Source organism: Ambystoma mexicanum, chromosome 2q (assembly GCF_040938575.1).
Source record: "Ambystoma mexicanum isolate Mex_15411 chromosome 2q, UKY_AmexF1_1, whole genome shotgun sequence".
Classification (NCBI taxonomy): Eukaryota; Metazoa; Chordata; class Amphibia; order Caudata; family Ambystomatidae; genus Ambystoma; species Ambystoma mexicanum.
In genome coordinates this window covers 1,298,841,602-1,298,868,872 of record NC_090924.1, presented here as the reverse complement: position 1 = coordinate 1,298,868,872, position 27,271 = coordinate 1,298,841,602, and the positions used below count along the sequence as shown (strand labels likewise).

At 47.5% G+C, this 27,271-nt stretch overlaps 1 protein-coding gene across 1 annotated transcript in view; it reads right to left on the bottom strand.

Moving 5' to 3' along the window:
- The window catches only part of PIK3R4 (phosphoinositide-3-kinase regulatory subunit 4), a 1,130,409-nt gene that overhangs the window by 578,504 nt on the left and 524,634 nt on the right, over positions 1-27,271 (bottom strand). The window contains exon 10 of the mRNA XM_069648735.1: positions 25,332-25,533. Within this exon, the coding sequence (XP_069504836.1) occupies positions 25,332-25,533 (202 nt within the window). The remainder of the gene's footprint in view (positions 1-25,331; positions 25,534-27,271) is intronic.

Here is a 27,271-nt window from a genome sequence, read left to right as displayed (position 1 = left end):
ACCAGTTTGCCCGTCTTTTCGCCTTCCTGGACCATCTTGTGGCCGCCTTGCCTGTGCCAAGCACCCCGGCAACCGGAATACCACGGATCACCACTACCGCGAAGAAAAGGGTGGTACCTTGTAACCGGGAAACTCTGCGGCTGGATTTTTCCCTGGGAGCGCAACGACCTTCAGCTTTCCTCCACGTCAAGACCTCCTCTTCCTCTGGACGAAACACCGACTTGCACCCGCTGCCAGGAACATCTGCCCCCGCTGGAGCGTTCTTCCCACTTTCAAGTACTGTGTCCCACCTGGCTTCCCTTTGCGACAGATCGTTCGGGGTGACGGTAAATCCTCGACTTTCTAACCTGGGCTAGCCTGGGGCCTGTTAACTAACTTTTCCTGACTTAACCTCAATCTTTTGCAAACTTTTACAAAGACTCTTTGGGCATAACCCCACTGTGTGATCCTGGACACATTTTGCTTGCTCTCTCTAAGAGTGGGCCTGGCATTTGAACTTCCTTGCTCCCCAGTAGACTTTGCTAACCTGCCTCACTGTGGTTCTTTGAAAAGTATTGAAATTTGTGTGCTTTCATAACTCTACCGTTTTACCTCCCTTTTTAATAACTTATTAGAATGCCATCCTATGTTAAGTGCTCATCTCTGTCTGAAAATAAGTGGAGTTTCTCATTAAGACTTGTCTAATAAGTAATTAGGGTTGTATATATATAATAGTGACTGTGTGTTGAATTTATTTACCTCTCTTTGTGCTATTGTAATTTACAAGTGTGTCTTTAAATAAATAATTATATACTTTTACACCAAAGCTCTGGTCAGTGTTTGCTTGTGCTACTGTGTCTCTGTACCTATTGTGTATACTGCCTAACTCATCTTGAGAGAAGTCCGACTGCTCAGCCACAGCTACCAAGTAAATATGGGTGGTACAGACTGCTACCAAATGGGTTTACTGCCAAGCACCTGTAGTCCTAAATCTTTTGCAGTGGTCCCTAAGGGAACTGCACAGGTTTCTGCCTAACAAACCAAGAGAAGGTATTTAAAACTTTGGGAAACCTAAAGGACTTCCCTGTGCCAATGCGCTGAAGGTGGTGGGTGTCATAATGTAAAAAGATGATGCCTATGGAGTTTGTCAGACGTCAAAACCAAAAGAAACACAATGTTTAAATCAAAGAAAAATACATGAAAAAGTTGGAAAAAGGTCTCACGCTCTCCAGGATAAAAATTTAAAGTTCTAAAGTCCAGCAAAAGAGCTGGGGGTCTCTAGGGGAGAAGGGAATTAGCACATGTCTGAGAATTTTTCCTAACACCCAGCCTTCAGGGTAGAGGAAGTAGACATTTTCGACAAACGTTGTAGTTTTGACAGAAACAACCGCACTGTATCTGAAGCGATACCTTTAGCGGAAAAATGAAACTGAAGTAACACGAGCTGTGCGTGCTATTTATACTGTCGATGACGTCAACCTCGAGATAGGACGGAGGCCTTTGAGAGACATCGACTTGATGACGCCCCATGGCACAGTACCGCAAAAAAATTTGGAAGCAGCTGACAGATATCATAAAATGAGAAATACGTGGGAGGACACAATCCATTCAAAATGTAGGCCATGACTTAATACAATCAATTAAAAAAGACAAAAAAAGAGAAATTACTTTCTCCTGGTAATGTTCTTTCTACTGGATGTTCCTCAAATGCATTCATCTTTGATTTTTTCATATCCTGTGTTGCAGTCTAAGAAATATTTGAGACAGCAGAGGCGCTGTGCAGCATCTAGTTGGTGTCTCTCGACGGTTAGCATACCCACATCTGGACACGTCGTCAACAACAGTATAAATAGCACGCACTAGGCATGTCACCTCAGTTCTTAGTTTTCCCCTCTTTCTGCACAGCCGACTTGAAGATTCAATATCCCACATGTGCGCTGAAAGAGAGAAGTATATTAAACAATTCACCCACAATCAGAGGGGTATGTTATAATTCCTGTGGAGTCATCACTGACCCCCAGCCTAAAGTCTCCTCCCATCTGGCTAGGGAAAGGCAGCCGCTACCTAATCCTGACCCTGGGGGTGGTATTCTGGGGGTGGATCACATGGGAAGAGAAGGCTGTCGTAGGAGAGTGGTAATAGGAGAGAAGCAGTATTCTTCCCTTACCTGTGAAGAAGACCCCCTAATTCCAGAGTTTCTGATGGCCTGTTGTCATTATTCCAAACCTTTCATTGTAAAACCCTGACACGCACATCTACCAAACATTCCAAACAGCACTCTATTCACTCTTCAAATGTACATAACACCTCCAAAAAACATTTAACATCTAATGTTATTTAAACAAAAGTGTCCAACAATGAAACTAAAAACAGTCTTAACTTCTTTTGGACTCCAAGTCCCAGAAACCCTTAAGTACTGAGACGAAGAAGAGGAGCAAGAAGTCAATATAGAATAAAACTCATACCAGGAACAATGTGCAGTCTAGTTGCCAGTTCACAAGCAGCTTGAAACTCGCCTGAGGGAAAGGAGAGGAGAGCTGCAGAGAACACACAGCGGAAAGTTAACCCAGAGGCAGATTCACATAGATGAGCCGTGCAGGAAGAAGAAAACGCTTACCGGAAACGGTCTGAAGGTGTATCAAACCGAAGGGGAGGAACTCCGGTAAAGTAATAGCAGGTGCCCTGGAGGGACCCTAGAAGTGAGAAGGAGAAGCAGTCTTGTTGATTGTTAATGGTTCCATCAGCGAGCCAGTGGAAAGCCAACGCAGGAACCAAAAGAGACTGCCTGACAGGTGAAGCCTGCCCAACGAAAACTCTTTGCCGCAGCTGCACGTTACACGGGTGAGTCAACCCTGAGGAGTTGTGATGGCCCGGGACGTGCAAACAAGCTAATGAACACTTGGGGAATTATTTTGAATACCCACCAAGTAAAATTGAAGAACAAGATCTCTGTACAAATCTTCTTATATAAGATGTACATTTGGGGAAACCTGGAACCTGCATTGCCAAAAACCAAGAGACACTAAAGAAGAAATTAAAGGGCAAAAGTTGTACAACTCTCCTATATGAGATGTCTATATTGGTTGAAAATTGGAACAAACATTGCCAAAAGTCCAAAAACACTAAGAAGTTAACAGACAGAACTTGAGCAACCCCTATATGTGGGATACCAATAAGAGGACGGTTGGAGCAAGTGATCTCTGGAGTCAACAAGGTATAAACACTAAAGCAGTGCAACTGTTTTATACTTCAAAGGAACGTGAACATTGTAGAAACAACCTGGTGAAAGATGTGCATCAGGCAGTGAGCCCTTTTGGGAAAGAGATATCTGGCAGGAGAGTACACCAAGGGATCTGCGAGAACCAGAAGGGGGTAATTCGTGGCAGGGGAGAGGAGTACACCAGGAATCCATAAGGTAAAGAAAAAGAAAAGATTCCTGGCAGGAGAGTATGCCAGCAGTTGTGTGTTCATTTGAAGCATTTGTTGAAGTAAAACATATCTTGCCATCATAAGAAAAGTGTACTATAGAAAAGACATTTGTTTTACCATTCTGAGAAAAGTGTTCTACGGAACAGAAATTTGCTTCATCAACCTGAGGAAAGTATTTTGTGTAAGCAATATTTTCATTGACTTTAAAAGAGCATTGTTCAGACAAAACTCTACTCTTGCAACAGTTTTGCTGAAATAGTTCAGGGACTGGGAACCAACACAGGGATTGCTTTGTTGGAATAACACATTTGGATTTCTGCACATTTTGTTGAGTTACAGAGATATTTACCTTGCACCTTTTAATTATGTAGGTTCGTGTGAGGGTCAGCTTGCTTCAGTTTTAGTTTCATAGGCAGGGACACTCCTTAGGATAGGGGCAGATAGGCCTTTATCCAAAACCCTTCTTATTTGAATAAAAATGGCCAATGTTGAAAACATTACAACTTTGTGTCCGCCTCTCGTTTCTGACCCCAGACAGGTAGGCTGGAAGGGCAATGAGGAATCTGTGGAAGGAACATCCAGTAGAAAGAACATTACAAGGGGTAAGCAATTTGATATGATATGATATGGCATTTATAATGCGCCTGTATACAAGTGTTTCAAGGCACATTTGTTGTTCTAATGGACTGTGTCCTCCCATGGATTCCTTGTCTTTGATAGATTCCCATTGCAGTTTTGGAGATGGAGGTAGGATAAATGGATTTGTTGTGGAATTCTGATTAGCACCTAATATTGAGTAGAACTGCTCTTCCAAAGCAAGCATTCTGGCCCTGACAAGGTGTCCAAACAATGTGTTGCGAAAGTATGTAGTGAGGACCAATTTGCGGCACTGCAAATCTCCTGCACTGGTACACTTCTTTGGAGAGCTGAGTGGTTAACACTCCTCTGGTGGAATGGGTTCTTAGGTTTTCAGGGACATCTTTTCCTGCAATCGAGTAGCTCTGTGTAATGCAGAGGATGATCCAACGTGACAAAGTTAATTTGGCCTGTGTCTGTATAGCCAATAAATAGTTGGTCATTTTCGGGTCAAGCCTGTGTAGCCTCTCTTCATTCTTAGAAGGGTGAGGAGGTGGATAAAAGTTATTTTCTATGTAAGATGGAATTTTAACACTACCTTGAGAAGGAGGAGGGATGAAACATCAAAACTACCTTCTCCTTGGAAAATATTGTAAAGAGTGGTTTGCATGACAGGGCTTGTAGCTCACTCAGTCTACGAGCAGAAGTGATGGCCACTAAAAAGATTGTTTTAAATGTAACAAGTGTTCACAAATGGAGAGGTTTAAATAGAGCCCATATTAAGAATATTAATACAAGATTCAAATCCTAGGACGGGACCAGAAAAGGGACCGGTGGGAAAGTATTTGTCAGTCCTTTGAGGAATTGAATGGCAATTGGCATTTTATGGTAAGAGCGCTGCTCTGTCATGCGTTTAAAAATGCATAACGCAGCTGGGTATACCTTGACGGTAGCCACCTCAAGCCCCTGATGGGCAAGGTGCAGCAAAAAAGAAAGCACTGCAGGTGTATTGCAAGTGAAAGGATCTACATGTTTAGCTCTACATCAGCTGCAAAACCTGTTTCAACGGCACCAGTAGTGCTTTTGTTGCTGGTCTTCTGGCTGAAAGCAACACCTCCATCACATCTTCCAGGAGGGTCCCAATCTTTGTATCTTAACCTCTCAGAAACTAGACATGAAGATTCAGAGTACTGATTTCTGGATGAAGAAGACAGCCTCTCGTTTGTGAGAGTTGGTCCACTCTGTGGAAAATGCAATAGAGGACAGATGGGCATGTCTACAAGATCCAGGTACCACGTCCTCCTGGCTCAAACTGGAGCAACTTCAATCTCCTGATTACATGAGGAATGAAAGGTGGGATCGCTTACAGGGTGGACATTTCCAGTCCATTACAGAGCTCCTCTCTGAAGAAATTCCCTGGAGCAGAACAGGTCGCACTTATTATTGATAATGGATACAAAAAAAAGTATCGACTTCAGGAGTTCCCCAAAGGGCAAAGATCTCTAGAATTTCCTGAGCCAGCACCCACTTGTGGGAGATCATGCTCTACCTACGTCCGCCATTGTATTCTCTTGTCTGGGTAGGTAAACAACCAACAGAGATCCTGTTATGTAGCACCCAAAACCAGATCTGTGTTACCTCCCTGCACAGTGGTAGAGACCCTAAAGCTCCTCTATTGTTGAGGTAATGCATAGTCACTGTTGTACCTCATTGTCAGCACATTCTTCCCCTGTATGGAGGGCAAAAAGGCCATCAGTGCCAGTCTGATCGCTCCCTCAGTTCTAATAGGTTTATGTGTAGCTTTGATTCTGATGGGGACCAAAGTCAGCTGATCATGAGATCGCTCATGTGAGCTCCCAATCCTTTGAGGGAAGAATCTCTGACTACTGCTCTCTCCGGCCAGGGTTGCCGTAAAGGTTCCCCCATCATCAGATTATCCTTGCAGACTCAACCACAGGAGAATCTGTGCAACCATGCTCGGGACCTGAAGAAAGTCTGTCATCCTGCCTCAGAATTGTGACCATTGGGATATGAGGGGGCACTGGAGGAAAATTCAGGATGCCATGAGGCCCAGCAACCTCAGAAAGTGGAATGCCGGCAGAAGTTGGGAATTGTGAAATCTCGTTACCATCTGGCTAGATAATGTTGAACCGTCAACTCGGGGGGGCAAAGCCTTGGCTGAGAAACAGTCCAGGACTGCTCCAATAAATTGAAGCATCAGAGAGGGTGCCATCTGGAATTTTGTTTAATTGAGGCATAAGCCAAGTCTTTGGAGAGAGTGGCGGGTGCTGTTGAAAAGTTCTAGAACTTGGTTGGGGGAATGAGCTCCGATCAGCCAATCGTCTAAGTAAGTAAAGATGTGAATCTCTCCACTCCTTAGATTCGCTGCCACAACCACCATCAACTTGGTGAAGACCCTCGGGCGGACTTCAGTCCAAAAGGGGGTCTGGGGGACGTGCTCCATCGCCTACTTTTTAACATGGCCTGAACCTCCTTCAGCAGCTGGGCCGTGTGTAGTTTTTGTTTGTTTGTTTTATTATTTATAATGTGCGCCAGACCCGAGGGTATCAGGGTGCAGGGGAGCAAGACAATTTTCAGCTTGGGTTACAGAAATGTACAAGACAATTTTCAGCTTGGGTTACAGAAATTACGCACCACAGGAGGAATGCAAGGACACTTGTGTTGGAATTCCAAGGTGTGCCCCTGATAAAGAACATTCAGCACCCATTTGTCTGGGGTGATGGTCTTCCACTTGCCGACAAAGTATGCAAAGCCGGCTACCCACTGGGGTGCGAAAGTGGGGGCCCGTATCCCTGCCCAGTTCAAACATGCTTCAGCATCTGCGTCCTTGCCTGTGGGCCAAGACAACGCTGCCCTCGGCTACCAAAGACTTGTGAGCGACCCCCTGTAGGCCAGAAGGCTGGCGATAGGGTGCAGAGGATCCCTTGAAGGATCTGCCCGATTTTCCCCTTGAGGAATGACAGGGCGATGTCCGTCTCTGCCTCAGTGTCCACAGGGACCATGCATCTCTGTGTTGGTCTTAATTGATTCAAGCGTCTTGTCCACACATTTCCGAACAAACTGTTCCAGTCGAAAGGCATATCCACCAACTTGGACCGCACGGTTGCCCTCAAGTCTGTAACCTTCAGCCAACCTTGGCATTGCAAGGCTACTCCGTTGCCCATCTGGCGGAAGCCAGAGTCTGCAATATCCTGAGTCGGCATGGTCCAAGGCCACCTCGCCCTCTTGGAATAGGGCCAGGAAATCAGCCTTTTTGTCCTCTGGTACAAAGGTGGGTCGATCCTGGACTTGATGAAATCATACCGGGGCAGGATGGCCAGGGCATTGGCGGCTTTGATGGTGAAAGCCGCGGTGTAAATGGGAAGCTTCCCACCCACATCCAGCTTCTTCCCCTCCTGGCCCGGAGGAACCATGGACGAGGATGATGGGTTTGTTGAGCATTTCCAGGTCAGCGGCAGACACCACAGAGTCTGGAGAAGGCTGGGAGCTTAAGCACCTGGGGCCGTGACCGGTACCCTTATTTCTTACCCAGTCTATCTCTGGGCAGTATTGTGTGCAAAAGCTCCAACCGCTCCTCCCAAACATCGTCCAGCAGAGGAATTGACATGACCGTCTTCCTAGAAGACTCACGGGGCTGAAAAAGGAAGCCTTCCTTCTTTTCTTCCATGTCGGTATGTGTAGGCCCCTCACTTACAGTGGTGAACAGTCTCTGTGGCAGTTCTGGCGGCGGTGTCGCCAGCTAGCATTTCGGCCATGATGGGCAGGGTTGCTGTCTCAGCTTGGCAGGGCTTGATGAGCACCTTGTTCTTAACAGACTCGCCCTAGGAGGACTCCTCACTGGAGATCACTGAGGGCTACCGACCAGCCCAGGAACCGGAGCAGTTGGTAGCCTCTGTTGTATCTCCCACACCAAGATGTGGTGGGTCACCAAAATGTCCAAAAACACATCCCTTGAAGTTGGCTGAGGCGTAACTGGAATCACAGGTGCTGCCTCAGGTGTGAAACATGGACCAAATGGCACATACGGCTCTGCCCTCAGTGATCCCTCGTGGGATATGGGGCTGAGGCCTCCCTCATGATCCAAATAGTAACCTTCAGGAAGGTGATCATCGTTGGAGCTGGTGTTTATTTGTGGGGATCCCTTCGCAGACCCTTGCTGGCTTGCTTGGGACACCTTTACTACCCTAGTGAGAAAATCCACAGGGGGCAGAAGCTCCCTCAATCTCCATGAATGTATAGGGAAGGGGGCAATGATGGGAGCCTGTTCACCCACAGGCGCATCTTCAGGAGTCGTGGTTGTGGACGTGGGCAGGTGTGGAGGTAAAGCCACTAGTGGCGTAGCTGTCGTCTTCTCTGTGGACACCATGGTAGTAATGACCCCTCTGGTTGGGGGGGCGTGGCTACATGGCCACGGAGTAGGTCGAGATCCCTGTGGGCTCCTGCAAATCCGTCGATGAGCCGGAGAAAAAAAGGCACCTGGAACCGGCTGTAAAGAGTTACAGATTACCCACAGAAGCAAGAAAGTATAGAGCATGCAGCGGATGTAAATTGTATATGATTGACAGGCTATGGGTTAAACTATGAGCCGATGAAGTTTGCAGAGGTCGGGTCACTGGCGAAAACAAGATGGCGCTGCACGAACAAGGAGATGCACTGCAGCAGAGCAGCGCACCCGTGTGAAGAATCTGCTGGAGCCTAACTCTTAATTGAAATCGCTCGGGGGCGAAAGGTCCGCTAACCAGAGGAAATATCAGCCGACAAGACGGCGGCAGTGGACAGCAGGCATAGCTGCCTGCTGTGAGGAAGCTTGCAGCGGTGTACGAGAGCGCTGGGTTACGAAGCGCAGTGCTTCTGAGGAATCGAGCCCGGGAGTCCGGGATACGAGCAAGGCGGAGGTGCACTGCGTGAAGAGGCGGTGCGACAAAGCAGGCGCCCAACTCGGAGCTGGCAACCCGCCAGAGGCAGGGTTGTGAAACGGCAAAACAGCTGTCTGAAGCTAGCCCTTACAAGTTAATTAATAATGGAGGCAAGCCGAGCGTCCTCATTAAACATCTGATGTGCAGCGCCTAAGAAGGCTCGACAATCGAATTGAACTATAAAAACAAATGCGAACGCTCTGTAATGGCCGTAGCGAGAGGCTACATAGTAGCAGATACAGGACTGAAAGGAGCGGGGCTCGCAAACCAGAGCATGTGTAATTGACATCAGAGCGAAGATCCAGCATTCTTACATAGCAGGGAAGCAAGGTACATTCATGACACGGGCAAGCCGATTAACACACCAAGATTCCTGGCAGAGGGCAAGGCATCATATGGATGCAGGGAGACACGGGCGGGGCACAGTTGTTTTGCATTGAAAAGAAACAACCCTGACCCTGGTGGAGACTCTGGATCCCAACCTGGGGACTGAAGACAACTGGCCCTGTGGCGAAAAGTGGAGCCTGCAAGCCACACAACACACGTGCTAGGCGGATCTGGGGAGGAAAAGGGACATGCATACCCAGGGCCAGGTTAACTAACAGGGGATTACCATGGTATGAACAGTCCTACAACCGTGCAGTAAAGGCTTAGCCGTACTGCAACAGGACTGGATGAGATACTGACACCCACACGCAGCGCCGCCCATGAGGACGGGGCACAAGTGGGCGCAGGAGTCTGATTTGAGCACTGCAACCGGACCCGGCATACACGCCTGAGGCACCCAAGACGGGGGGCGCGGCAGGCACATCTGGTATACGCCTGCGACCACATACGAAGGCGGCCCGCCCGGAGAAGGCTGGCCGCGAAGTTACAGTAGTGCCGTATACGTGGAAGAGAGTGCGGCGACTGGGACACGGCAAAGCAACTAGGAGAGCAGGGGATGCTGCAGCTGAAGAGGTGACGCTCACCCCAGGGTGAGGTTGACGTGGGTGTGTGGGCTGATACGTGGGAGAGCGCAGTCCATTGTGGCTAATAAAGGCCAGCTTGGAACAGTCTGAGGGGGCCCTCCTGATTGTGAATAACCGTACGCACTGGAAAGCGGTAATCCGGATGCTGTGCATGGAACCCCAATGACATTCTGCATTGCAGCGGAGCACCTCCGAGCGTGTTAAATAATACAAAGGTGTTGACCAGTACGTGTGTCCCGGCGCCGCCCAAATAACAAGGAAGGAGGGCGTAAGTGAACTTGTCGATCGCTGCAGACTGGCTAGGGCATGCCAAGTAGGAGGCTGGCTGATCTTTTGAGGTATTGATACCCCCATGCTTGGGTAAGGCTTTGGATATTGGAACTGGGTACGCGTCCCCCAGACCCCCCCGCTTGTGGAGCATAAGAGGTGGGCAGACCCACAACATACGGCTGCTGCATCATCTCTTAAGCCTCTAAGACAAAAAGTGAAGCAACCTACGCTGGACGAATTCGCCAGGACACCGCTGGGCCCGAAAGTGCCAGGAGCAAAGACAAGCCCCCCACAGGTGGCATGGCCGCCGCGGTTACAAAAAAGGAGGTCCTGGCTGCGATTGCAGACTTGAAAGCAGACTTGAAAGCGGCCTGGGAAGCCAAGCTCGAAATAGTAGTGTCTGAACTGAAAACAGCGTTGGACCTTAAGGTCGGTGAAGTGCAGGAGGAGGTGAATCTACTCCGACAAGACATAAGGTCCCTGTCGGAGCGCACAGAGAACCTTGAGAAGGAGGGGAGTTCGAACACAGCGGACTGCGCCTCACATAGGTCGGAACAGCATGCCCTGGTACAAAGAGTGGGCAACCTGGAGAATAGGACGGAGGAAGTGGAAGGACGCGCCCGAAGGAACAACATCCGCATTGTGGGCTTGCCGGAGGGAACAGAGGGCCACAACCCCACTGAGTTTGTTGAAAATATGTTGCTGCAGGAGATACCTGGAGGAGTTCTGTCTCAAGGATTTGCTGTAGAACGAGCGCATAGGGCTCTAATGAGGAGGCCGCCGCCAGGCAACCCACCTAGGCCAGTTATTGCCAAGATCCTTAATTACTGGGAACACTTCCGCAAAGGTGGAACAATCAAGTGAGGGGAGGCAAACATAACAGCCTACCCGGACTATACCCTGATGGTGCAGCAGAGCCGAATGAACTTCGGGGCCGTTAAGAGGAGACTGAGGGAAGCGGGCCATAGGTACATGCTACTTTACCCGGCGAAATTGAAAGTTTTTCATAAGAACAGGACCTTGTTTTTTGACACTCCGGAGGATGCCATGGGATGGCTTGATACGCAGAGTTGCCCCCAGGAGTCCGACATCCAGACGAGAGAAGGAGACGGACGAGATAAGTAATGTGTGATGGGAGCACTGGAAGATGGTGCAGTTTAAGACTATGGGACTTGACTATAGTCATTGACGTGGCCGGTTAGTAGATGGGACCAGATTAGAATAGATAATGTATTGTGTGCACTGTGACTGTTGCTTTATTAAGGAGCCTTGCAGGGCTAGTCCTCACACCCCCATTTAGTATTAATAGTTAAGTGGCCATTAGGGCGACTTCACCCTACTGAGCCCTGAGCGTACTAGACAGGGCTAGATGTGGGGGTGCCTGAGATCCAGGGTTGGAGCTGGGCAACAGTTGGGGAGGGAGTTGTTGGGGAAGGGACGGGTGGGGGGAGGGGAGGGAGGTGGGGCGTTTGAGGTGTATATAGTTTTGGGGAGTTTGAGTTTAAACACGAGCCTACATAGAATAGCCTTAGAATTGTATCTGTATTGCGCAGGCGGATGGCAGTGGCTGGGAGGGAGGGAGATGGGTATTGCCGAGCTATGGGGGATCTTAGAATAGTGACGTCGAATGTCAGGGGACTTAGTTATTTAAAAAGGAACAAGATTATGCTATATTTGAAAAGACAAAAGATAGATATTGCATTGTTACAAGAAACGCATCTGACACGGGAAAAGTTGGAGCTGGTGGGGAGAAAATGGAAAGGTACTGTAGTGGGGTCTTCGTACTCGGCCTATGCTAGGGGAGTACTGGTCTGGGTGGCGCTGCACGTCCCGTTCCAGCTAATACAGGAAATAGTGGAAACTGAGGGGCGTTTGGTCATAGTGAGAGGGTTGGTAGAAAATAAAGAGGTATGCATTGTAAACACATACGCCCCCAATCAAAACACAGTGGCTTACTTCCGGACTTTGTGCACCAACCTAGGTTTGTGCGTCGGTAGCGCGGTGATCTGGGGAGGAGATTTTAATTGTGTGCTGAACCCCGAGATAGACAGATCGGATAACAAGATGGTCAGGCCCGCCCCAGCAGCTAGGCCATTGCAGGCGTTGCTAGCCGACTTCGACTTGGTAGATGTGTGGAGAACAAAGCATCCCAACGAGAGGCGATACTCCCATTACTCAGCCCCACAGCAGCTGTATACTAGACTTGATTATGTTTTTGCCACACCAGATGTAATGGTAGAGATCGTTCACATAGAATATAAAGCGAGTGTCCGGTCGGATCACTCGCCCCTGGTTCTGGGGTGGCAATATTGCCGCCCTACGGTGCGGATTCCGACTTGGCGTCTCCGTGCGGAGGCGCTCAAAGATCTGTTTTTTAGAGAGGATATGAGAGATGAGATCATTAATTACTTTGAGGTGAACACAGGCAGCGTTGACTCGGCGGGGATACTGTGGGAGGCCTTCAAGGTTGTGATGCAGGGTGTGGCAATCGCTAAGTCGAAAGGTCTGCAGGGCGGGCCCCTGGATGATTTACAAAGAGTGGAAGAGGAATTAGAAAGAGAACGGAAGTGGAAGCGTAGACACCGAGCTGGTGTTTAAACTACAGCAGCAGTGTGCGGAACACTGGGAAAGGCTCTGCAACCTTAATTACAAAAAGTATGTTGAGAGACAACATGCGGGTGGAGATAAGACAGGTCGTCTCATGGCGTGGCTGTATATAAGTGAAACCCCTAGGCCCCCGATTAGGACAATAACCAGAGAAGAAGGTGAGGTAGTGGACACCCAAGAGGGAGTCAATAGGGAATTTGCGGATTATTATGGGGAACTATACGAGGACAGAGGAGGAGGTAGCCGGGATGAGATACTGGAAACTCTGCAGGATATAGGATTGCCCAAGATTAGTGCAGAAGAAAGAAGAACTAGACGCACCAATTACTTTGGAGGAGTTGGAGGAGGTTGTTAGGCAGCTACCTACTAGTAAGACCCCGGGAGCAGATGGATTCCCTAGTGAATTTTATAAAGCATATAGGGCAGAATTACTACCCCCAATGTTGAAAATGCTCAATGAGGCATTTGAAGTGGGACAGTTGCCGGAGTCGCTCAGAGAAGCGATCATAATACCGCTCCCTAAACCTAATAAACCTGGACATAGCTGTGGATCATACAGGCAATTGTCGATGCTGAACCAGGACGGCAAGATATTGACGGCTGTCCTGGTGAATAGACTGCGGAAAGTAATTAGCAAATTAATACATCCAGACCAAAAGGGCTATGTCCCGGACAGGAATATAACTCACAACCACAGGCGACTCCATCGGGTGATCGAATGGGGCTGTGACAATGAAGGAGAAATGGCAATTGTGTCTTTAGACGCAGTAAAAGCTTTCGACTCGGTTAGATGGCCGTGACTGCTTGCGGCTTTGGGAGAGTATGGAAGGGGGCCGGGGTACATCAGGTGGGCGGAGATGCTGTATAGTGCGCCGCTAGCCAGGGTTCGAACAGGAACAGTGATATCTAAGAGATGGCAATTTAGCAGAGGCACTAGGCAAGGGTGCCCCTGGTCCCCGATGTTGTACATTCTGGCTCTGGAGCCCCTGGCACTATACCTAAGGCAGCAATACGACACAATAGGTATTGAGGTAGGAGGGGAACGGCACCTGATATCCCTATATGGGGATGATTTGTTATTATACTTGAGATACCCGAAGAAAATCTTCAGTATATTGTGGAGGTGATGGGAAGGTATGCGAGGCTGTCCGGTATAGCAGTGAATCCCCAAAAATCTAGCATTTTCCCATTGGGCAGTTACAAGGGAACCTCTGTAGAAAGATTGCTGGTGTTACCGGTGCCATGGACTGTGGACTCCTTCCGCTACCTTGGAATTGAAGTGTACCATACGGCGGAAGAGGAACATATACGTAATACCGAGTTAGCCATTGGAAAAATCTGCAAATGTATGAGGTTTTGGGAGAAGTTGCCCTTAGCGATAATGTGACGGGGAGCGATGCTTAAGATGGTGGTTCTGCCTAGGCTTCTACATTATTTTAGTAATATTTCACATATGATTCCCAAGTGGTTCTTTGCTCAACTGAATAGTATGTGTAGGGACTTCCTGTGGCATGGTACCCGGAATAGAGTAGCGCTATGGAAGTTGCAGAATTTTCACGAGAAAGGGGGTATTAAACGACCTAATTTTGAGGCCTAAAGCAAGTCAATTACAATATGTGGCCAAATGGCTCTCTGATGAAGCGACCCCTGAATTTAGATTGTTTGGGCAGGAGTGTACCCCGTTTTACCTGAAGGAAATTATCTGGTTGCCTGAGTCAGAAATGAAGGAGCGCCCGGGGATGATGAAGCTGGGGTGGAAAATGTGGCGTTGAGTATGTATGATGATGGGGGACCCGTTCCCGTGTTCCCCGCAGGTACCGCTGGTTGCTTTGGCAGGAGGAGATATGCAACTGACGGTGATTATCAGAGCCTTCTGGGAGTCGGTTGGGCTGGTAACGTTGGGAGATATATGGCAGGAGGGGACAATCAGAGCTTTTGAAGGACTGGGGGAGGAGGAGGGATTACACAGGGGCCAATATGTTACGTATCACAGGTTGGTGAGGAAGATTCGGAAAACGTGGCCTGAGACAGTATTGGCGGAGGAGCCAGACGCCATTATGGGGATGATATATGACACAACTGAAGGGGGGCATGAGATCTCTAGATTGTATGAGATGGTAATGACTAAGGTTGGAAAGGAATTGACATATTTGAGAATGGATTGGGAAGCAGAGGTGGGAGCCCAAATGGAGGATGGGATGTGGGAGCGGGCCCTGGGTTACCACAAGAAGGTATCTAGGAATGCCAGACTGCAGCAAATACAGCTGTATGTAACGCATAGAGGGTATATGACCGCGGTGAGGATATCTAAGTTCAGAGGCGCTGGGAGAAAGGCGTGCCCTAAGTGCGATGAGGAGAACACTGATATGACACACATGTTTTGGTCATGCCCAGTAATCGAGTGTTTCAGGAGAGAAGTGGCACAAAAGCTAGCAGAGAAAGGGGTCACGCTCGCCTTGGACACGGTCTGGGCCTGCCTGTTGGGAGGGTTCCCTAGGCCACGAAAACTGAAGCATGTTGGGAAACTGAAAGACTTGGCGTACGTGCTTGCAAAGCGAAGGATAGCTATGGGATGGAAAAAGTGTCATAAGCCATGGGTGGAGGTGTGGTGGAAGGAATTACAGAAATGGGCGGAGGCTGAAACGATGGTATGGCAGGAGGCAAGTAGCATGTCTTGGGAAGAAGAAGTAGGTACCCTGATGGCATGGAAAGCATTGATATCTGGACTATTTGGAACAATACTAGATCCAGAGGAACCCGATGAAAATGACGTCCTGCCGCGTGTAGCAGATACTGAGTGTGAGGGACAAACCGGCTCGTAAAGGGGGGTGGGATCAGGGGGGCAGTGAGCAAAGACTAATTGATGTTAATGTAATGGTTGTGGATTGCACTGCGTGTTTGGTTTGTATTGTTGGTTGTGTTGAAAAATGTATAAAAATGACCCCTCTCGTTGCCAAAGTAATGATGGTCGTCAATGACTTAGTCGATGGGCCCAATGATGGGGCCATTGACGGGAGGAACCCCTGCGCACCCCTCCGGCAGGCTCACTGTGGAGACAGGGAACAGGACCTTCTCGAAATCTGACCGGCGGCCACAGTGACCCTAGCGGGATTGCAGCTTAGTATTTGGCCTTCTTTTGGATGCTCTGGCCAGGGGCATCCTCAAAGGATCTTGACCTCTTTTCAGAGCGAGCAAGCTTGTGGAACCGGCAAGTGCTGGATGAGGCTTGGCTGTGCACGGAGGCCGAATCGGAGGCCTTCCTCAACTTGAGCCACGTTGCTTATCTGCAGTAACGGTACTTCCCACTCTTCGACGGAAAACTGCAGCAAATCTTGCATCCCTCATCATGGTCCGGATGCATTCAATATAGGCACTTGATTGATCGATTGATACGTTATTTATAATGCAGCCGTACACTAGTGTTTCAAGGCGCAAGGCTTGAGGTGCCGATCCTCAAAGTAGATGTTTCGTCATCCACACTTGGGACAAAGCTTAAAGAGACTCCTCTTATCCTCTGACATCATTGAGGTGCGAACTAGGCCCAAGCCTGGGCCTTCGGAAACATCGAAGAGAAGATCCGAGATAGAAGGTGATCTTCGCCGACAACGGATCCCAGCTGCCGGTAGTCGAGCGGTTGAACAGGGAAGAATGTCAGATAAAAAAATGACTCATTTTATCAAAAAAAACTCAAACGGCTCAAAGAGTGACACGAGAGGACTCCAAACCCTGAAACGTGCAGTATAAATCTGACGGAGGCGACCCGGGGTGGATCTTAGGGAGACAACTGTTACTGGATGGTGGCAGCATGACCCAAAGGACAGTGAATGATTACAGAGTAAAATACAATTTTCATTTTCATTCTAAAGCGAAACTGTTTTCTTTTGCCGAGGATTCCCAGCCTGACGACGGGGAATATTCGCATGTGAATCCATGCCAGACCCCATGCTGGAGAACTAAAACGGTCCTTGTGTCCAAAACGTCCTTCCCAGACCCTCACACTAAAACAAAACAAAAAGGGTGCAAGAAAATGTATCTGACTTGATATGAGCAAAAGTGTTAAAAACAAAAAGTATCAAAGTTGATTTAAAAAGAAATGTTCTAGAAGGTAAAGATTCTTGGAGCCAGAGGTTGGTCCCCTGCCTCTGGATTCTTGAGAGGATGGCAAAAAATGTTCTTGTTTAAACAAAAACATTTTCTATAATAGCCTTTCTGTAGCGTTTTCCTTTGTTGTACTCAAACTTCTTGTCTAAACAATAAGCGATGTAACAATCTTTCTGTCACGTTTCTTGCAACTTCTGTGACGGGGCTGTTGACCCCGGCCTTCTCAGGGGTGGGAGGGAGCCCAACCCCAACAAGCCTGGGTGCCAGAGAATATGTAGACAGGCCTCCTCCCACCATCTCCTTACCTGCCAGGACGGTACCATGGCAGGACCTGGTGTCACGCAGCATGCCATCCTCACAGAAAATACCACAGACCAGAAAAGAAGAGCCAGCTCACCAAGAGAAACTCCCTAATACAGCAAAGCCATGAAATGGGGGTGGGGCTTAAAGCCCTTATGTAACCTCCAAAGCCCTCCCCGTCACACCCCTTGAAAGCAAGGTAAGCCACTGGTAGGGTAAATAGCCAATCCAGAGAGGAAGAGGGATATACAAGAGGGAGCGTGGGAGTTGTTCGGTGTGGTCTGCAGTTTGGCGAGGACAGTCAGGGGAGGAGGACGTCCAAGAGATGAGAGGAGGCGAGAGCGACTGGAATGCAGAGGCTATTGTTATGGAGGAGGTCTGTAGAGTGTTTTTGTGTGAGAGAGAGAGATGAGTGTAAGCAGTAGAGGTAGAGTAGGAGTAGTGGAGTGGGGGGTATTGGTAGTGGCGGAGGTAGTAGTGGTTGGGAGTAGCCAGCGTAGGACATTAGTGGTAGATGGAGTCACTAGTAGAGGGTGAGCAGGGCACCCTATCACTGGGTGTCTACAATAGTGACTAGACTTCCTCTACAATGGGGAATTATTAGTTGACAATGAGCCATTAAGGTCTTGGGGGTCAGATGGCTCTCCTCAGGGGGAAAAAGGGAAAATACTATGCACCATCCAATTAAGTCAAAACATCCCCCCGGTTGCTGTCTCCTCCCATGTGATCCTCCCTCATACAGCCGCCCCTAGGCTCAGAATCACGTAACGGTTGCCATCCCTTGGCCACATGGAATGACACACAGCCATCGGATGAAACACAGCCAGGAAAACAGTGATGAGTCCATTGGCCTCATCACACTACCTGCACCAACTCTCATGTGTAGGGTGCCTTGAAATAAAGACAGGGTCCACAGAAGGTGGTCTGTATTTCTTCACCAACTCCTTGTTTACAGCAGGAGTGGTGTCAGGCTTCTGCCAGTTCTCTAGAATAGATGTTTTTAAAGCTGAATGAAAGGGCATGACGGGCTTTTGAGGGGGACCTTTATCCAGGATATCTCTAAGGTCACCCTGAGTTCTGTCCTCTGCAGGACACACATTACCCAAATATTCAATTACCTCTTCATAACCTTTGTAAAGGCAGCAATAGGGTTTTCATTCAAATTTGGAGTCTCAAATTGTACGCGAAGTATGAAGACCACAGACTTCTCCTCTAAATGAGATTGATCAGAGATCAGCTCTTCTGGAACATCCAAACGCTATAACCCGAAACGGATAACATTGTCTTCCTCCTCGTCTTCCTCAAAAATAGATCGATCAGATTTAAATAAATCTTTCTTTGACTGAGGTCTGAAACTCGAAGTTGGTACCGAAGTCCGCATTGAAGGGCCCTTTGATTTTGATTACTTCGACAAGAAGGACATGGGCGCATTAGGCTTTGTCTTTGTGGTCGACACTATCAACGCTACTCGAGAGGACATCCCCGAGGCCTTCTGACCCGGACATTTGGGCACGCAAGTCGATGTATTATTTGATTCCCTGCCAGTCTTGGAAGACGCAGTGGGATTTCTAGCCTTCTTCAGCTCTTTCGAGGGCCCAGGAGGAATCGCCTTCAAGAATGTGTCAACTTATTGACAGAATATTTCCTTTTCGGCCGCTGAGGCGGTTTTATCAGGAAAATGTACCTGATGCATGCAGGACGAGGGATGAGGAGCGATGACGTCATTTCTTCGCCTTCTTTTGCGATGACGAAGAGTGACTAGATCCTAAATCTCCAACACTTATAATGTTTAGAGCGTTTCTTGGGCCTTTCTGGCGACTTGTCTCCAGTAGAACAACTCCCTTTGGAAGATTCTCTCTCCGAAGGAGTAGAAGATGGAGACTATGAAACAAACCGACCCAAGGTGATTTTTGACCTAATTTATTTTAAGGACTTAATGTTCATCGACTGGCAAGAGCCGTACTCTATGATATGACCTTGTGTTCTGTGCCGAGGCACCAGAAACACATTTCCTGTGGATCAGTGATCGATATCTTCAAGTCACAGTCTGCACATCTCTTAAAGCCCGTCTTCCCTGTAGCATCATGAAGATTTGCTAAAAAAAAAAAAAAGACGAGTCGAACCATTCCAAGAGCATGCTGTGCATGGGGAAAAATGGAATTGAGGCAACGGGCGCAGTGAGTGCCATTTATACCGTCACGTCCGGACACGAGAATGGTAACCATCCATGGACATCGAATTGATGCTGCATGTTAGGCAAAGTTTGCATGCTGTACCCTTAGGGTGCACTACAACTCTGACTAGAGGTAATAGGAAACCCAACCTTTGGTATAAGCTTGTACTACACAGTTTGGTAGCGTGTTGAGCAGCCAGGCTTATCTCAAGAGGGGTCAATGTGAGCTGTAGGGGAGTTACACAGAGATTCACAGTGACAAGTATTCAAATAAACACTTACACACAAGGTTTCTTGAATAAACAATTATTAATTTATCAGTCAGTTAGAATAAGCCTTCTTCAGAAGGGAGCAATATAAAAAGCAACACACAAATACACTTCAACAGTATACACTCTTAGTTTCTAAATCAGTAAAGACACTTTTGGGATGGCCCACAGACACAACATACACCCTCAGGTGACTTCAATAGTTAGGGTGCTGTGGGCATTAATATCTGACTGTTTGCATTTAGAATACTGGTAGAAGTTGGTAAAAGGAAAAGGTTATTAGAACAAACAAGAGAGCACAAATATTCTTAAGCAGGCAAATACTTTTGGATCCACAAATCAGAGTCATTCAGTATAAAAGATTAAGCCAAAGTCAATGGGCAACAGTCTTACATAGGATGAAGCTCTTCTGGTAGGTAAGTAGAAAAGTCTTTGCACAATGTTTTAGAAGTCTTCGAAGAAAAGAAGAATCAAATGTAGGGCCACAAGCTGATTAGACTTGTGAGTAGTAGAAGATGCAAGCAAGAGGTAAGTTCTCTCAGACTTTACAGTACCTTTGTATTGAAGAAAAAGTGCAGCAGATGACTTCTGTTCCTGTGCAGCTCTGCAGATCTCAATGTTCCTGGGCCTCAGTCGTGGGGACAAGAGGGAGGACTTCTGGGGACTCCTGCTCTGCAATGGGACGGTCACCACTCGCAGCCGGCAATCTTTCAAACAAGTGCCACTTCGGTGTTTCAGCTCCTCGGGACTACCGCAAATAGCAACACTGCAGTTTCTAGCGGTCGAGATGGACCTTCCTTGCTTTTGGGGTCCCGCACTCTGTTGAGGGGGCTCAGGCTCGGTCAGTCCTGCTTCCTGGAAGTCCGTAGGATCTTCCTGGAGTTCTTGGCCAACTTAAAAGCAACGCACACATTCTGATGTTCCTCTCCCTGGCGTTTCGGTTTCCCGCAGCAACTCTGTGGAAATGCAACCAGCTCCGAGAGAATGTCCATGTGACTTACTTCGGAGTTGATTGGTCCCACGAACACAAGGGAAGAAGTCGTCCTTGCAGGGGCTTCTCTGTCAATACAAATTTGGAGTTTCAGCACAGCAGCAGGGCTTCAACGGTCCAAGAGTTGCAGCAGGTGTCCTCTTCAAGTTCTTCTTGAGTTCCTTCGTCCAGTGGTCGACACTGCCTTCCAAGCCAAAAGCCTCGTCTTTTATTCAGTTCTCTCGCATTCATTCCAACGCAGCTGTCAGTCACCCAGCAGGGTGGCTGTCCTTGCCGGACAGTCAGCCGGCCAATCATCACAGAGTGCATTTGGGTCTCCAGAGTGCATTTCGGGCACCTCCCTCACTTCCTGCCCACTGAGACACCCTGGAGCCAGAGGCGGGCTTCGCTCGTGAATACCGCCAAAGGCAAAGCGAACAATGGGACCAAACATGGTTTGGTGCGCAGAGTAAATCTCAAGAAGGACCTTTCCACAAAGAAATTGCGAAAAAAGAAGACCGGGGCTATTTTGACAAAAATGTTACTCTTGGGTGCTCTACTTTACCTGCAAACGCAGACCGCGGTAATTGCACACCACGTTAGTTAAAACGAAACCACTGCTACCAGCCATTCAGTGAGGAAAGGGTAAAATAAAATTGTTACATGAGAAGCTAGACAAAGGGGATACTAGGTAACCCCTCCAGCACCATATTGTAAAATGTAAGAAAAGTAAATTTCACTGAACTGCTCTGGGAAGCAATAGTTCATCCCAGAGAATGTATTTAAACTTTTGGGAAAACTGAAAGACTTCCCTGTGCCACTGCACTGAAGGTGCTGTGTCACACAATGTAAAAGATGATGCCTATGGAGTTTGTCAGACTCCACAACCAAAAGAAACACAGTGTTCAAAAAAAGATTCAAATTCACGAGAGAGTGGGGAAAAGGGTCTCACTCTCTCCAGGTTAAAAAAATAAAGTCCTCAAAATTCAGCAAAGTTGCTGGGGGTCTCTAAAGTGGAGGGAATTAGCACATTTCTGAGAATTCTCCCTAACACTGCACAGTACCCTCTGCTGTCGAAAAGTTTTCAGAGACTGCAAAGCAGGATTTGAATATATCAAAGATGAGGAATCTGTGGGAGGACAAAATCCATTAGAAATCTGCTTGATTGGATATAACTCTGTTTGACCACAAAGGTGAGGATTATGCAACAAACAACCCCAGGTAACTGCACCAGAGGTCGGAAGATGGACCCAGGGCCCCAGAGGAAGATGTGGGAAAACAGGAGGACTCACCCATAGAAATCTGTGGGAATGTCGGTAAAGTCATGCCTTCAAAGAATCTCTGGCCCAGCATCAGGGAACACCTCAGGGAGAGAATCTTGAATAATCATCCACCCACAGACCAAAAGGTAGGTATTCACATCAGTAGTTTCAACAGAAACTGCTACAGTGACTGAAAACAACCCAGTGAGCCAACAACGATCCCAAAGACCCAGAAAAGGAACAAAGGTTCTTCTCCCAGGGCCTGGACCCACAAGCCTGCATAAGAGATATACTCCAGGAGGACACAGCAAAGAGGTAGGAACATGCAAAAACAGCTCCCGGCAGCTCGAACAAAAGAAGGCTGCAGCATAGCAGCAGACTGTCCCAGGATGGGGACAACAGCTGGAGGCACCAAGAATATGCACTGGCAGATTCAGTAAGGTGATGTATCAGTACCCCTTCAAGGCTCCAGCAACAACCCACAGCCAAGCGATGATGCTGGTGGTAAATGCCAGGATGCTGAGTTGAACAGCCAGATGCCATCAGGTGGTCAGCCGACTGGACCCCTCCAAGTTACAGAACTAGAAAGCCAGAGAGTGCAACAGGGGCAGGACAAAGTCTGTCAGCCAGTCACTCATTAAAAGGGGCTGGCGGCAAAGGGTCAGATGCCCAACTATACGGGTTGGTCAGTAGGGCTGCCGCTTAACCTTAGCCACCATAACAGGAAGTGAAAAGGATAGACCGGAGACTTATAATGGCCTAAAACACTTAGGATCAAAATAGAGGCTAACTTGATCAGCTTACAAAGAGCCAACATGGTTAGAATGGCCATTTTAGCCTACCTCGTCAGAGAGCAGGGTTTTAAAAAAACATTGGTTCCCCAATGCCTACGAAAATAATGCATTGGGCAAACCAATGGGTGTACAGTGATACATTCACCCTTGGGCAAAAATGGGGAAACTGAGAGGCACCCCTGGTGCTGGGCACCTTAGGGGGGACCCAATACCATGCACTGTAATTAAGGTAAAAAGGCAGGTAAAGGCAGAGGGACTTCAGAAGAAGTGTCTCTGGCCATCAAAAATAAGTCGATGAACCAAAAAAGGCACAGGGGGGAAAAAGCTAAATGTTGAGGTTGCCCAAAGAGTGTAACTAGAACTAATAAAGATCATTAGTCCCTACAACAATCAGTACAAGGGGTCCCAGGCCACCACTAAGAAATTCATTGTTGTTTTTAAGATACATAACATTTCTGTTACTTAGGTGTTTCTAAACTTTTATTGCATTATACCATTTGGAGTAACAAACTCTAAAAATAGCTGTGCCGCTCATTTTTCGCTTGTCCTTTGGCCATATTTTCATTTGGTCTTCTGTCTGCCTCGCGAGTCCGGAAACACCATATAAGGATAGCCCTTTTGCAGGAAAAGCCTTGGCTTGCCCAGACAAAGCAGCGCTATGTGTTTGTGGCCAGATGTGGGGGCTTGGAGTGTCTGGTCCCAGTCTGAATTTTGGCAAGAGTGTCTGTTGCTGGACAGATGTGAAGGCTGGGGGCTGTCCATGATTGAATAGCCCCTTGCGGTTTGAATGGTACAGATCCTTACCCCATTAATGGACTCATGAGGGGTTGGGGGTAGCTTAAATATAGGATAATACTGCAGTTATTCTTAGATTGTCTTGTAATGTTGGAATAAAAATTTAAACGACATTGTATAATTCTTAGATTGTCATTGGAACCAAGAACCCTTCAAAGAGGTGCAGCCAGCTGAGGAACTGAAGACCCACGAACGTCTGTTGCAGCAAACCAGCATTGCCTCAAGGAATGTTCTAGTGAAGCCCTGCTCCTCTGTGCTGACCTCCTGAAAGACTTTCATCAGTGCTTCAACCTCAGGACTGATAGGCACAGCCAATCCTGACCACTGCTCGAGGATCTCAGCTCCGAAGCCTTATGAAGTGTCCCGGGGCCTTTTGGACTCACCAGTTCTCTCTAACCACTCTTTTGTGGGCCTCTTTGCTGCACCAGTTGCCTTACCGGGATTGTATTTGAAACTATGCAGACTCTCAACTTGGAAGACAGAAAGAATCCCTCTGCAGTTGCTACTCTCCCGAACAAAGAGGGTCCTGGTCCTTGCAAGTCTAACATCTTTGTCTCTGCCACAGGGGTCGCCTTCCGCCACCGGAGAGTGGTAATCATCATGTCCTCGGGGGTCCTTGAGGTAATCAGAATCGATGTTGTCTGCATCTCATTTTGTCCAGTCACAGGAACCGTCTCATCAGAGTGCAGATATCCAATACTGAAGGACTACTGAAGCTGGATGTCTGCTATTAGAATTCTTTGCTGAGCAGGGCTTTATTTGGACGTTAACAAATCAATACGTAGACAGACAGTTCACTGCGGTGCATTATATAGATTACCCCCCTCAACTAATCACCCCCACACCATGCAACGCTCCCCGCACACCTCCACGGCACACAACAGAGACACGAAAACAGGGATGTCAGTGGGCATACTCAACACAGCATAGAACCAATAAGGGAGTGGAATAGATGTGGAATAGATATGGTGCAGAGTGTAGGGATATAGGAGACAGTTGGAAAAGTAAGGCGGGAACCAAAACTGTGGAAGATGAAAGGCCCATTCTCCACTAAACAACAGAGGAGGGCGGCAGGGAAAACAACACAGACACACCCGGTAGAGGAGAACTGACAAATAATACATATCCATGTCATAACATCTGCCTTATACTTACAGAGCAGAGTATATGGTGTATGCTTAATGCATTGTGTTTTCACTTTATTTGCTACAGTTTCATTGCTTTAATTAATTGAATTGGCTTTATATTTACCCTGCTTAATGTGTTTAGGCCTTTTAGGAACAACTTGCTTTTTGCTACTTTCTCTCTATAGACATCAATGAGACACACATTTTGCTATTGTTTTGAACCTTTTCTGACTTTTGGAGCCCAGTCAAGTCTTTAACTTAACTTACCTTGGTAAGCTCATCTGTTAAGGGGGCACTGATCGGTCCCTATGGTTATCAGTGCAGGAGTACTCTGTTGTCCATAGTAAAATGATCTATTTGTTTTTCATTCCACTTATCACCTTCTGTAAAGTGTGGTAAGGAAACTTAGCACCCCTGTACCTTTGCTATGTGGCGCTCTATCACTTGAAAGTATCTATGTGTGTTTAACTCTACTTCCACAGCATGCCACACAACACCCGTAGCTCCTGAAGTCTGCCTTACTGTGCATGTTATATTACCTTGATAAAGTTTGGATAGACTTATTGAGAGTAACAGTGTTGAATGACTAGGTTGGTCCAACCGAGAACCCTCCCACAGTTGATTCTGAAAATCCATCTAAAAAACTATAAACGCAATACAAACTGACAAAATAGCCTTCTTTAACAAAAATGCATGCAAACTGACACAGACACAACACACAAAAAAACAGTGTTTCCTAAACATATTATATAAATCGACAAATCCACTGACCACGCTTCTCATCAATTTCTTGTTTGGATTTAACTAGATCAACGTGTCTCCCTCTTAATCCCAATAATGTAAGCTCAATTTCTCCTTTCTGAATGCTGTCATGAAGATGACTCTGGTCAACAACATTAGCCTTCGCCTTGTTCGACTTCAACATGAAATCTTTCAGTGCCAAAAGTTGATCTTCCTCTCCTTCTGTCATTCCCTGAAAAAAAAAAAAAAAAATAAAATTTCCTGGAAAGCGAGAGCTTGTGCACACCCACATATACAACACCACCTTAACAGCATGCACAAGTAGTTTTACGAGATCAGCCCTTCTACGAACAATTCCACTTATTGCTTACTGTGAAAATGTGGCTCGAATTCAGGGAATTTTGCCATTATTTGAATTTTGTGCTAGTGTCCCTCTGACAGGAACGCCCATAACACCAAGTTTTTGTGAGAAGTGACTGAGTGTGGCAGGGGATTCTATAAGCCTGTGTGTTGGGTATAAGCATTGTCAGGTAACTGTTGTGTAAGAGTGTTTTGCACAGTGAGCTTTTGACATCCAAGAGCCAACTTCCTACTCTAGCCTGTGTGTCTAAGAAAAAGAGGGTGGCACCTTGAATTGATCAGTTCTGGTTGTGTTGACATATGCTATATGTTTGTGTGTATCCCTCTCAGACACCTGCATCTTTGGAAGAATACTGGGGCCTTCAACAGCCCCTGGCGTTAGCATCCTCGTTCAAAGTGCTAAGGTGGAGGAAGGCGACACCTAAGCTCTAAATAGGCAGTTAATGGGGAAACGTTACTTTCCACTAAGAGCCTTTCTGTGGACTTCCCCGTTTTAGAGGCACAAGATGTGCAGACTTGGCACACCAGTGGTTTGTCTAGTGTATTAACATTAGTATTTTCAGAGCAGTTACTGTTATAGAGTTCTGGAAAGCCAACCATAGTGGACATCAAAAGGTTTACAATGAAAGTCCAACAAAACTCACTTGGTAATCTGAGCAGTAAACACAAGATGAAAATAAACATATTTATTTACAGACACAGATCCATAAATTAAAAACACAAGAGTTAAATATAACAACATATAGAATTACAGTTACATGCCCCAATGGGGGACACACCACACTTTAGAATTTACACAGTGGGAGAAACATAGGGGTATTCTCCCATGTAGACCCCAATAATCCAGGGGAGGGCTGTCGCTTTTGGATCACAACCCTGGGAGTGGACGTGCAAGGGAGGATCACCTGGGTAGGGGAGTCCGGGGTTGTGATCATGAAAATACCCCAGGTGAGAAGCGGTATACCCACAGGATAATAGGCAGGGAGGAAGAAGTTCCTGAAGCCTCTATGGATATGCAGGCCCCCACTGTCCCTGATCCAAGAGAGAGGCGTGAATACCATATTAGAAAAAAAGCTGGCAGGGAGGTGGGTCATAGGAAACAACAATATGACTTTAAACCCGACACTTATTTGGGGGCGCGGGGGCGCTGTTGAGCAGCCCGAAAATGGTCGCCTAACCGTGGAGCTCCATGTGGATGGGACCTCAAATCCGGCATCATCAGCGGAAAGCTTCGCTTTCGCAGCACTGCACCGGCCCAGATTGAAGCCGACATGTTTATCCACATCCTGCTGCGTTTTCGGCCTGAATCGGGCGCTGGGAGACCAGCTGCGCCGTGTTGGAGTTTTCGGCCCACTTTCCTGTACAGACCCCGGTGTTGCCTGTGGCCTGGCTGGGGCCTGCCTCCTGGGAGCTTCCCGCCATTTGGCTGCAGCGCGCGAGGACGGTGCCCGCGGCCGGCAACTTTTGCGGGAGGCGACGTGTTTCCCCCCCGGACCTCACGGCCATGATGGAGTCGATGGCCAAGAACTTTGCCTCGTTCCATGAAAAATTGGACGATATTAACGCCAACGTCGCCTCCCTTAAGTCCCGAGTCGACCAGGCGAGAACAA